This window comes from Dermacentor andersoni, chromosome 1, assembly GCF_023375885.2.
Source record: "Dermacentor andersoni chromosome 1, qqDerAnde1_hic_scaffold, whole genome shotgun sequence".
NCBI lineage: Eukaryota > Metazoa > Arthropoda > Arachnida > Ixodida > Ixodidae > Dermacentor > Dermacentor andersoni.
In genome coordinates, this window is record NC_092814.1 from 157,358,898 (window position 1) to 157,371,256 (window position 12,359).

The 12,359-nt window shown below is 45.9% G+C and overlaps 1 protein-coding gene across 1 annotated transcript in view; it reads left to right on the plus strand.

Moving 5' to 3' along the window:
* Positions 1-11,403, plus strand: part of LOC126547419 (uncharacterized) — a 147,976-nt gene extending 136,573 nt beyond the window's left edge. Inside the window, exon 20 of the mRNA XM_055063016.2 lies at positions 935-11,403. Within this exon, the coding sequence (XP_054918991.2) occupies positions 935-1,154 (220 nt within the window). The 3' untranslated portion in view covers positions 1,155-11,403. The remainder of the gene's footprint in view (positions 1-934) is intronic.
* The last annotated feature ends 956 nt before the right edge of the window (positions 11,404-12,359 follow it).

The following is a 12,359-nucleotide window of genomic DNA, read 5'->3' on the forward strand; positions in this document are numbered from 1 at the left end:
ATGTTGTCGGGTTCGAGACGCTCGTTATGTAATGAACGAGAAGAAACTTGATATGACGAATAAAAATTGGACCCTTCGGTATCCTTTCTTCTCGTTCATCATTGTCTGTTGACAATGATATATATATGTATATATATATATATATATATATATATATATATATATATATATATATATATATATATATATATATATATATATATATATCCGCCGAGATACTGGCCGACCCAGCAGCCACGCCAAAATAGGCACAGAAAATTGTTCTTTAAGAATGTAACAAACTGTCCCGCAAAAAGCTGAATCATTCTATTCACTTCTCGTCTTTATATATATCCACACTCGGCTGCTTTTGATGCCGACTTCTTCACGTCTCTGTAGATGACTTCAATTCTCTGTTGCCGATTTAGTATTAGTATTAGTATAAGTATTAGTACGTCGCATTAGTATTTTAAACAGGAGAAAGCTCCGATTTAAAATACTAATGCTGCATGCCTGTACTTACCTTTATCGTGGAAGGCCGAATTTCGTGCAATAAACACAAATTGTTTTTATTACTCCCGAGTTAGGCGAAAGGACGTTTTATGCCTTCTAGAGGCGGCTATCTTCATTAATGGTTGCAGCACATGCTCCTTCACGCCCACCTTTTCTTAGCTTTATATCAAGGGATGGTGTACCCCCTCCCCCCCCCCCGCCCCCAACCACCACCATCACCACCGCCGTCATTCTTGTTAGTGTGACTTGAGAAAGTTTGATCGGTTTCCTTTTCAGGTGGTACCTCTCTAGACGCAGTGCTTGCTTAAACAGCGTGGCCACTTTTGGCTGAAGATACGCGCAAAGTGAAAAAGAACAGTAAAAGAATACCTTACCTCCGCGGTGCTGGGTTCCAGCCATGTTTTCTGAGAAGTGCGTTTCTTTTCTCTCTCGCGCATGGCAGCGATGAATCGGTCAGCGAGACCACGGTGCTCCTGCCGCGCAGCCCCAAGCAGCAGCCCGGTGGCGCCTCCCCGAGGAGCGGCGGCGACAGTGCCAGGGCGCGCACGCGGATGGGCTCGCCTTTTCCCTCATCCCTGGACTCGGCCGACGGTGGAACTCAAGGCGGGCGGGACGGTGACGCGACCGAGGACCTCTACGACTCCCCGGGGGACGTCGTCTGAGGAGCGCTAAGCGCTCTCGCCTGACGTGCGCGTTTTAGGCGCGCGTTTCAAGAGGCGCGGCTGCCTCGCTCTCGTGTTTCGAAGGGAGAGGCGTCTTAGGCGCTGGCGACCCACTGCCGAGATCTAGATAGTGTTCTCGAGTACCAAGCCGCAATCGTTAATATCGTTCTTACGCCCCGTGCTGTACCGAGAGCCACTTTCGGTTGACTTATTCTGCTGTGCGAAAGGCTCCCTTCGGGCTGCGGCAAGTGAGCAGCTGTGCGATGTTAGCTTCCCACATTTCACGTTTTCGGCGGCGGTGCGAAGCTCAGACACCGGCGTGAAAAAGCACGCACACCTTTGGTGCCACCCTCCACCCCACCCCCACCCCCCCCACCCCCGCGCATCGCTTCCCATCACTCCCGTCCATTATAAAGTCGACCATGCTTGCCCTCTGTTCTTTCGGAAATCCCTCAGGTGAGCTCCCTGACTGGTGCCTGATGTCATCAGTGTGGTCAGTAAAACAGGCTGCAGAGCAAATACTGACCACACGAAGAGGTCTTGAAATGGCGCTGAAATTTAAGGAAGAAATAAACTGCATCCACGACTCAGTGAGCTGTTCCCCTGCGATGGTCTGAATACCCGCGTGTCTACAGAAAGGGCTCTCGAACCAATCTCTTGCGTTGCTCAGCCACGCGTTTGGCAGATCGCGATCTACGTTGGCGCGAAACGTTGTGCAATGCGCTGCTCGCGGGTGTAGTCGCCACAGTGTAGTAGTGATCTGCATAGTTTTGGTGGCCCATTATGCAGCCGACCGAGAGTACAACACTTTTGGGCATGTGTGCGTGTGCGTGCCGGTCCTGTGTGCGACGGAGAGCACACGGACTCAACCAGCACCACTCCCTTAAGAGCGCAAGCAAGGCAGCCGCGCCGGCACTTTTCTCGACCGGGACGAAGCAGCGAATCGCCATACCTAGGTGAACAGCTGCTCGGCCCTGAGTGTTTTAAATAGCTTTTGTTATTTTCAATTTTGCTGTTTCAGCGCTACGCCGCGGATACTGCGTGCGCCATGCGTTAGTCGTAGTGGCCAAATGGAGCTCATTTCCTGTTTGATGCTCGGAAGCACAGGTGTACAAGGTGTCATGCTGCATCATATTCTTCTCTCAGAAAGCTCAGAGCTGCTGCTGCTGCTACTGCTGCTTTAGAGTGGAAGGAATGCACTTCATGATTTTTATATAAGGTCGTGTTCATTGTGCATACGCTATTGGAGGTATTCTATATGCAAGTACTGCGGCGAAAGTCGCTCACTTCGATAGAACTCTCTATGGGAAATAGAAACGAGGAGACGAAGTTGTTTTCTATGTTCGTGTCTGGTGCGGAGTCATTGTCATTGTTTAATTGACATGGTGCTGAACTGCTCGAGAATTTCCAATTCTGTGATTGATAGCAACGTTTCTGTTCTTTGCTTTAATCCACCACAGATGCATTCACATTGCCCTTGAAGAAAAATATAACGCGAAAATCACCAGTCCCTTCGCAAGAAAACCGAAACTGTGCATTGAATCTTGTATGCTGCAGTACTGTTGACGCCTCATTCACGTCGCTATAACTGTGACTGAAGCTGCGTTAAAAAAAAAAAGAAAAAAAAGATGAAGACGACGCTCTGTCTGGAGCAAGCAGTATTTATTTCTTGTGCTGGAAGGCATTTCAGTACACCTTCTGGCGTTCGTGCGCCGTAGATCGTAGCTCCTGTAGCGTCGCAATGTGGCCAGCTTATAGAAACTCCCCGCGATTCAGGGCTTGAAACCATGCGGTTTATAGATTCTTATTCTCAGAGTAGCATATGTAGAGTCACGCTCGGCCAACAGTGACCAATTCTTCAGATGCGAGCTACTAATGGCACAAGCCGAGTGTTAGTAATAGTGTTTAACTTTCGCGGCCAACAAGAAGGTAATAAATTCTAGCATGGTAGCTTCAGCTATACCCAAAGTTTGTTCGCGTGCGTGCGTGCGTGCGTGCGTGCGTGCGTGCGTGCGTGCGTGCGTGCGTGCGTGCGCGTGCGTGCGTGCGCGTGCGTGCATGCGTGCGTGCGCGTGCGTGCATGCGTGCGTGCGTGTGTGTGTGTGTGTGTGTGTGTGATTTTTTTTTTAGTTTTATCTCCTTCGTTCAAGATAAGGGCTAAATAGTGCAAGGTAACCCTTTCGACAAAATTAAGAGGCGTATCTATAAAGTACGCACAATTTGTCAAATAACTCCGCATTGGCACTAGAATGGCGGGCTTTCGTGCACGCTTGTATTGTAGACGTCACATCCGGAGTAATTGGATGCACCGCACCTATGAATTCGGTCTCCGATCCTTTTATTGAATAGGTTTTGTGTGTCTACTGTGACTTATCAAAGCTTCGCAATAAAATAACGAAGAAGTAATATACAGTAGGCGAACAAGACATGTCTCAAACTGGAGCCAACGTTTCGACAAGGAGAGAGACCCTTTGTCGAAACGTTGGCTGCAGCTTAAAGCATCTGCTCTTCGACTACTCTTTATTACCGTAACTTGGGTTCTCTGCGAGCAGGTGTAGTGTAGAAGAAACACATTGAGAAGGTGGTTCAGCAACTCCAAAGGGGGTGAGAACGTTCGTAGCTTGAAGCGAGGCGGTAGGCGATCTTTATTTATTGATGACCTACTGCGTGTGGTCACTGAGAAAGTAAGTAGTTCCGACCACCGCGCCAAAAGACCAAAACCGGATCGCAGAAGACCAGCGGCGGCACGAGAGAATTAATACGAGCACCGATGATAGCAATTGCAGTTAGCTTTCGGTAGCCTTTTCGAGAATTTTCATTAATTGTGCATTTATACCGCTCTTTGATGATGCGGTACTGCACAAAATTTTGCCGCGTATGCCGGTTATCTTAATTTTTGTGCTCATTATGGGGGAAAAAATGTAAGCTGCGGTTTGCAGAATTGATTGAAGGGGTCCCACATCCTAAAGCAGCACTGCGGTTATGAAGGACGTAATATTGGACGACTCTGGAATAATTTTGACCTCCTGGGTTTCTGTAATGGGCCACCTAAGCTGACGAGCGTTCTCGCATTCCACGCCTCGCATAATGCGGCCACCATGAGTGCGAATCGAACCTGCGACCTTGTGCTAAGCAGTAGAGCGTATTAGCCATCGCGGATGGCAAATAAAATTAACAGGTCATAAGGAACGGAAAGCTATTTTGGTTATTTAGTTAGTGTTGTCATGGTTCGTAATTTTGTTTTTGTTTAATTATTGCAACGGACTTGATGTCTGGATACTCCTCGTACAGTATGATATCTAAGGTGTGATACCCTGTAACATTCCTCAAGATATTAGACAGGGCCTTTTTTTTTCCTGCTAATAGCATTACTTTGGGATACCTACTTACTATTTGCTGTGACCGGCGCTCGGAACTCTATGATCACTACCGCCAAAGTAGCTGCCTAGTCGCTTTTCAATTTTGTTCGTTGAATGTAAAGTAGTTAGAATTTTTTTGTTTTTTTTTGTTTTGTTAGGTAGACGTGCTACCTCCACATTTGCCATGCTTATCGGAGGGTTCTCGACGTAATGTCAACATTTCGATATCTGTATGCGCGAACAATTGCGCCTGTATAAGCTTTACCACACTAAGTAAGCAGCGCGGCGCGTTATCTCGCATAATTGCAGTTTCTAGATAAATACTAAAAACCGTGCATGCGCACACGCGTCTGTACTCACGCCATCGTTGTGTAGGCTTAGCTAGCTTATCTTTAAGCTCGTTGTTAATTTGTTAAAATCACGAACCGCCCCTTTCCGCACTTATTGCGTTATGCAAAAAAGCTACTTTCTTTTTGTGCTTGGTGATTCACCACTTGATTTATTTATATTGGGAATATTGGCAACAAATATGCGGCCGGTCTTTCCACAACGACGGGTGCTTTATGCGCCCATTTCACCATATCAGGGCGTTTCCTTCCGTCTCAACGAACGGTATATGTCACCCCCCTCTTTTTTTCTTTTTTGCGTGCATAATTTTCTTTCGAGATGAAGTGACAGTGACACACTTATGTACGCAGAAGACAGATATGACGGTGAAATTCAATTTAGAAACGTAACCGCTTTTACGTACTTGCCGCAAGTACCAAAAAAAAAGGAAGAAATAAATATCTGCTTTCACCAAGCCTCCAGTGAACCATTTATCACATGTTCCGGTTCGGCATCGCCAGTGCGTGTTAATGGAACGGTTAGGTTCTGAATTTTGCGCGCCAGCGAGCGTTAGATCTTTTTAAACCAAGTTCACCAAGTTACCACGTATTTCTGACAGGAACTTGTAACGATACGCCAACTGTTTGGCGTTTGTCATTGCTTACCGACTGCTCTTGAACGATGTTCTACGAAGGGGCGCGAGAGAAAGAATGCGCTGGTAGGTAGTTTCGTAATGCTACGGATCACTGGGATGGCGGTATGCTGCCATATACGTAATGTATGTGTCTGCCGTGTCAACGTATACAAGGTGTCCCACGTATCTTGAGTCAAACATTGCATGTATGCAAATACCACGTAGCTGGACAGAACCAAGATAATGTTGCTTGGGGTCGCTTAGAGATACTCAAATTATTTTTTCCGCATTTCGCCTAATTAGATCATTAGTCTTGATTAAGCAATCAGTTTTTCAAACAAATTAGATGAAAAGCTCCCTATACAGCTTTCTGTTGCTCAATACGTGCTACATAAAAGTTTTTTCGAGCGTGAAAGAAGTCCGCAAATACACGCAAAATTGCCGCGTGACTGGCCGCTCGATGGATGGAACGCCTGGTCGGTCCTACGCTGCTTAGATTAATATAACAATTGGCAGAGCCGTAGATTATAGTTCGATGCTCGCATAGTCTCGTATAAAATTAACAAGAATTATCTAGAATGTGTCGCTTGTGTTCTGTTCTACTGATAATTCTACTAAGAAGGTACCTAGTCTACTCTGTTCTTCTCCGTCTTACGGCAAAAAAATGAACATATTATTATAAAATAAATAAATTAATTAAAATGTGGTAATAAGGTTTTTCATAATAAAGATAGGTTATTAATAAAAGATAAAAGTTATTGTCAAGGTTTCCTTCTTTCTAATAAAAGGAGCGTTGAATTTCACGATTTAAAAGAAATAATAATAATAAAGAGAAATCACGTGGCGTCAGACGAGCAGGTGGTGGTAATCGACGGCTGGGGAATGACGCATACTAGTTCTCGTGGCTACGTATTTCAACCATTCGCGTTAAATGTCTAGCCGTAATATTTCATTGGACGTTTAATTTTATTAAATTGCCGTTAACAATCTGTTGGCTTCTTAACATCTATTTTTGGTACGTATTGTGCACTACATTTAAGTTCAGGTGGACTCCCATATAAACGTATGTGCGACGCTTTTCAGGAGTGACGTGGATTTCCATCTTCGTTTCAGTACAGCAGGAGCAGCACTGAGCCTGCATTTCATCAGGACGCACCGATTGTGTGAGCTGATCATTAGCCGCGAGGCGAGCACCGTTACCTCTGACAAGCTTTACGCGCTAAAGGTATTAGCGGTTGTTAATACTTATTTAGGCTCACCATCAGCTTCATGGAGTAACTAAAAGAGAGGTGTCAGTCACTGGCGCGCCCTGCGTTACGCTTAAACGCGATAACATTCATCGCGCGTTGGACCTACTTTCGTACTTCTAAATGCGATCACAGTGCTCGGGAGATGTCATTAAGAGATCATACGAATATTGACTTGACGCGGTCATCTTATATTCCTTATTTTCTCGTTTCTTTCTTCCTCCCCTCAAAAAGCATACAATCATTCAGGGCTTTCTTGCGCATACAAACAAAGGTGTAAAGCGCGCAGCCACGATTCTGAGTAATTCCACACTCCAGAATGACCGTCCAAATTTAGGTAGGAAGTCTGCGATCTAAACACTTCCAGCTAAGGGCATCACGCGCACTATACAGTATGGAAGGCCCACTGTCGCGCGAGCAAACGCCTGAATTTTAACGATGCGCGATCACTTGTCGATAGCCATTTGCTGGACCGAGAGGCGCATCGTACGTGTGCGCCCGTCCCTAGTAACTTGGCTGTGAATGTAAACGAAGAGTTACCCCAGCGCGCCATTTGCCCACGTATGTTTTGTTTTACTCGCTGAGCTCAAAGAGACAGACTGTTTACGAAGTTTGACAGAGGATGTAAAAAATCTGTCCGCAGTTTTCTTTTTCTTCTTTTTTTTTTTACTATAAAGCGTCAACTTAACGAGTTTATTTTGCGCATTGCCCCCAGCTCGCAATAGCCCTCACGAAGAATGACATGGCGCAGGCCACTGATGCCTTGTCTGGTCGGCCGACGAGACGTGCGCTGAAGTGACGATGCACGGACAGTTTTTCTGTAGCATACATTAATTAATCAAACGGTTGGGATAAACGGGACAGTTGGCATCCGCCTGGGAACTTTCATTTACCGATTCATTCGCCCTCTCCCCATCATCTGTTCTCTCCTCATAGTAGTCTCTGTTATAGCAGACCGACTGCCCCGGAAAGGCATATCTGCGAAACGCGTATCAAGATGATCGATTTTTTTTTCCCAAGTAACCAAGCTTTCCAAGTAACCTGTATGGAGGGGTTTCCGTTGTATCTTCAGGCTCTTCGCAGGGGGGCTCTGACCTCGTCTGAGCCACTGAGCGCGGCGGGAAACCATGGTTCGTCTTCGCTGAGAGCCGTACACACTGCTCACAGGGACCAGTCAGTGGCTGACTCACCGAGGGGCGCGCAAGACGCAACCCAGTGCTGTTTCGTTTCGGGCGAAGTTGGAGGTTGCAGCTACTTTGGTGCTACCTGAGTAGTTACTGTGCTAAGCAACTCGCAGCGTTAACTGCACATAGTAGCCCGTTTCACCCGAATCCCTGTCGCATTCATCGTCAGACCCCTTTTTCGCGAACAAGTCAGTATTACATAACTCCCCATCTCTTGGAAACAATGAGGAAAGAAATCTTGGCGTTTGGCTCATCTAGCCCTCGATCTTTAAGTGTGTACATTTGACTGTTCACCGTGTTAAGCGCCCCCTTCTCAACCCGCTTTTTCTCTTCTTTCTCTCTCGCTAATCTTTTTTTTTTTTTTATATACGAGAGGGGTGGGGGTATCCGCCAGCGAACCATAAGTGAGGCATTCTGATATCGCCTGAGGTACTTGAGTTTGGAGATAAGTGACCGATATACTTTGCTCTCCCTGTGGCGAACAGTAATTATCATCAAGATACCTACTCGCAAACGCCTCACGCCTGCTAATATCGGTCTTCTTTAATATATTCTTCTTTTCCTTCACTGATTTCGTGTGATTTACCATCATCTCTTTTCATTTTTGGTAAACTTAGTTAGCTTTCTTTCTGAATAAGCCGTGCTCCTCGATAGCGTTAAACTGTTTTCCGGTCTTTGCAGCAAAACAAAAGTAGAGTATATGTATATAGGCAACAGCGCAGGCAACTGTACACGTCTAGCCCTCATGTGATTTGGTCGTCTTTCCGTTTGAGAATAACTGTGTGCCTTCAAATGCTTATAACTCTGTGTGTTGTAGTGCGGTTTTTGTGTGTTTTCATGCATTCAGTTGTACGTTGCTTTAAGAATTTGAATGTACATGCACACCCCGTACGCCCCTCTGTGTATCGTCGTCTCCACGCGAATCGTGCCCCATCAGATGTACATATCTCTTAAAGCAGTTAGCACAGCAGTTCACTCACTAAAACATGTAAGTACGCAGGCGTTTCCCCTTTATCAGAAATGACATTGCGATATGTGTCACACAAGTCACGTCACAATGTCAGAGCTAAGAAGAAAAAGAAAAAAACTCGATCAGAAGCTTCGACTATAACTATTTTGAACGGTTTTTGGTGCATGGCAGATGTAAAGCATCTCAGAGTTTTACTTGAAATGCATTCACCTCAACTCTCATTTCCCTAATTTAATTGTCAGCTCGTCCAAGGTGGTAATGGCTTTCCGCAGTTATACCCTCCCGAGTATTCCGGAGAGAACACTCGTGTCACTGTAAAATAACCGTTCACTTTTCTGATGGGTTTGACTCATTGCGGGCCGAGGCACTGCAGCTCTTTGCTACCACTCTACTATAGTTGTGACAACACGGTCGATGGGTGCTCTGAGCTAAAACTGCGAACTATGTTATTCTCTGTACTGATTCTTGGTTTCTTGCATGTGTGTTTGTGCACGCGTTTTCAGTCCTGTTCGTCGTGCAGGTAGTATTTGTGAGCCAGATAAAGTGTGAAGGAGTACGTTACTCCCTGTGTTAATCGTGAATATAAAATTAATTGCTTCATTCTTCTGCTGTGACATCCGGTTCGGCTGCTTATAAAGAAATGTCAGTGTCATGTTGTGAACAGCTTATTTCCTTGGATCTGCTAGCCTGCATTGTTCGTTTTTCTCCCCCTTTCTTCTTCTGCCTCCTTCTTGCAGGTGTAAGCGGCCGCCGTAGAGCAGCAGAAAACAGCTGTAGGCACACCCTGGATCTGTTTTGTTAAGATATTTAATCACATTTTGAGGAATAACTGAAGGTCATTTGAGATAGTCAAAGCCTTTCGTCGTACGTCGGTGTGCACATTGCCTATTGCAGCATTTTTGTAGTATTTTATTCTTCTTTTACGATCCTGTTAATGCATGGATAAACATAATTTGAAGCTTTTTAATATATATATATATATATATATATATCTGTGTCTGTACTATATCAATGTTGCAAATAATGAAAAAAAGCTCACGTAAAGGTGCATTGAGCAGAAATTTTTAAAAACTCAATTTTTAATTTTTTTTTTTTTATTTGCGACAGCTCATAAAGACATGGGGAAACACTACGAGCATCACCAGTGATAACACTGTTGAACTCCTTGTGTGTAATTTTTTTTTTTTTTGATTTGTGATAGAGGTGATATATAGATGTTTACCTAACAGAATATACGATGTTGTAGCTATCAGTAGGCCTCCAATGTCACAAAACACGACGTCATTTTTCTCTCTTCGGCGAGGCCAGTATTCCCCGTTACAGTCCGCCTTATTGCGTGAAGAAAGGTAGCTGCACCCAAACTTCGCAGGTTCTCCCGGGACATTTATTTTTCTATACACACGTATGTTCCTTGTAGTTAATTAACAGTGACGTGCGCTACAGAGGCCTTAAATGCACCAAATGCGCTTCCCACTTCGTCTCCAAAAATCCTAAACGTAATGCGTTGCACACGTTTGTATTTCACACACACTTTCTTTTTGTTTGCTTCCTTTGGAAACGTCAGTCCTTGTATCAGATCCATTATTTGCTCCACGCACTCGCTCCTCCCCAGCCGACAGCGTCACACAAAAACGAAGCAAGGCGGAACACAACATGTCGCCGGTGCCATGTCGCTCGCTCATATGCAACACCTCATTTGCCATGTCAGCCAAACGACTGCATTCGTTGTACAAGATATCCTTCTCTTTCCGTTGCCGTCGCAGACGTGGTTCTCAACAAGCATGAACTGCAGCGACAAAACGTTCTGGAAGGGCAGTGGAAAACAAACGTTTCCAGACGACTGTTTATCTATAATGCTTCAATGGTGCAATACACACTGCACACGCGTGCATGCATATGTGTGTACGTGTTGTATACATATGAATATATTATATACACAAATATACATGCAATATACACACACACACACACACACGCAAACCTTTAGTTCAGAGTTGTGTGCGAAGTGATCGGGCGAGCGCAGCAATGGCGCGAAAGGCGCGCTTCTGCTCGGCACCGCGCGCGTGTGTTCGCGCGAGGAGCTCCCACTGCTGCGCTGCCAATGAATGCCCCGCCCCTTCATTCATTCCCGTCCCCGAAAGCCCCGCGGGCCACTGCGAATGTGTATATACGGTGCTCGAAACTCAGATCTTTTCTCTTTCTCTTGTTGGAAAACATCATCCGTGTATAGTGGACCGATGCTGCGGCCGTTAGCTCTATTTTTTTATACGTTATTTTCTCCGCGACATGAACCGAGAGGTCAGGTTTGTCGTTTCGATGCATCACTCGCCCATGCCGGCGGCACTTCGCGCCGTCGGTGCGAAACCGGCGCTCATTCATGTCTGCACACGCCTGTTGCACGTGGTAATTGTTTTCTGTTACTCGGCCCGTTTCTTCTTTTCCGCCTCTCTCTCTCTCTCTTTCTCTCTCTCTCTCTCTCGTGTAATACGTTTCTTTCCTAATAAATTTATTACATCACCTGTTCATAATTGTCCTTGCTTCCGGCTGCTCGACCTGGATGCATCGGCGCCACTCAGCTGGTCGGGGACACAAACTTGTTAAGTGATATTTCACCGACTTCATATTTGATATTTCTTTGACATTTCAAACGACGAGAAGCCGTTTCGCCGAACGTCGCTCTGTCGAAGGACGTTTCTTCAAAAACACACTCGTTCTTCGACGCCGATTCGCGAGAGCTGTTCCAGCAAAATATTCTCTTATTCTGCACATGAGGAGGAGGCACAAGCCGAAGACGTGAACCCACGGCCCTTTATGGAATGAGAGGGCGGCACTCCTCCGGAGGCTCACCACAAGATGCCCGCGCTGCGCAGGGCTCTGTGCTGTACATGCGGGGCCGTATTCTCGTTCAGTGACTTTTGTAATCTGATTGAGAAAACCAGCCAGATTGGTGGTCACAGACAAAAGAAAACTTGTAAGCAGGCATGCCCGCTTTCTTCATGTTCCTTGACGTTTTGCTTCATACGCTTGGCAGATTGGGCAGCAACAACGTAGTGAAATTGACGAAAGTCTCGTCACTGCAGTCAGGTAGCCCACGCTGCGTGCTGAGGAAAACGAAAGTATTGGCAAATGTGATCGAACGAGAACGTGGCCCCTGCCATTTGCCAGAAATAGCGATTTGTTGCTGAGACCCTTGTTCCATATGCCCTTTAACCGCATGCCCCTTTCCCTTCTTTCAATCTCTTCACCAGGAGTGCCTGAGCTCACCGCGGCTTTCCTCCCCCTCCCCTCCCTCTCTATATCTTGTCTTTCTATTCCCTCTTTCCCGTTCCCCAGAGTAGGGTAGCCAACCAGACGCATTCCTGGTTAACATACCTGCCTTCTCTCTTTCTTTCCACCTCCTCCTCCTCTTTACCAGGTCTATGAGCCATCTCAACAATAAAATGTATTCCTATGACGATTACACGCACGTACAGCGTGCTTGGCG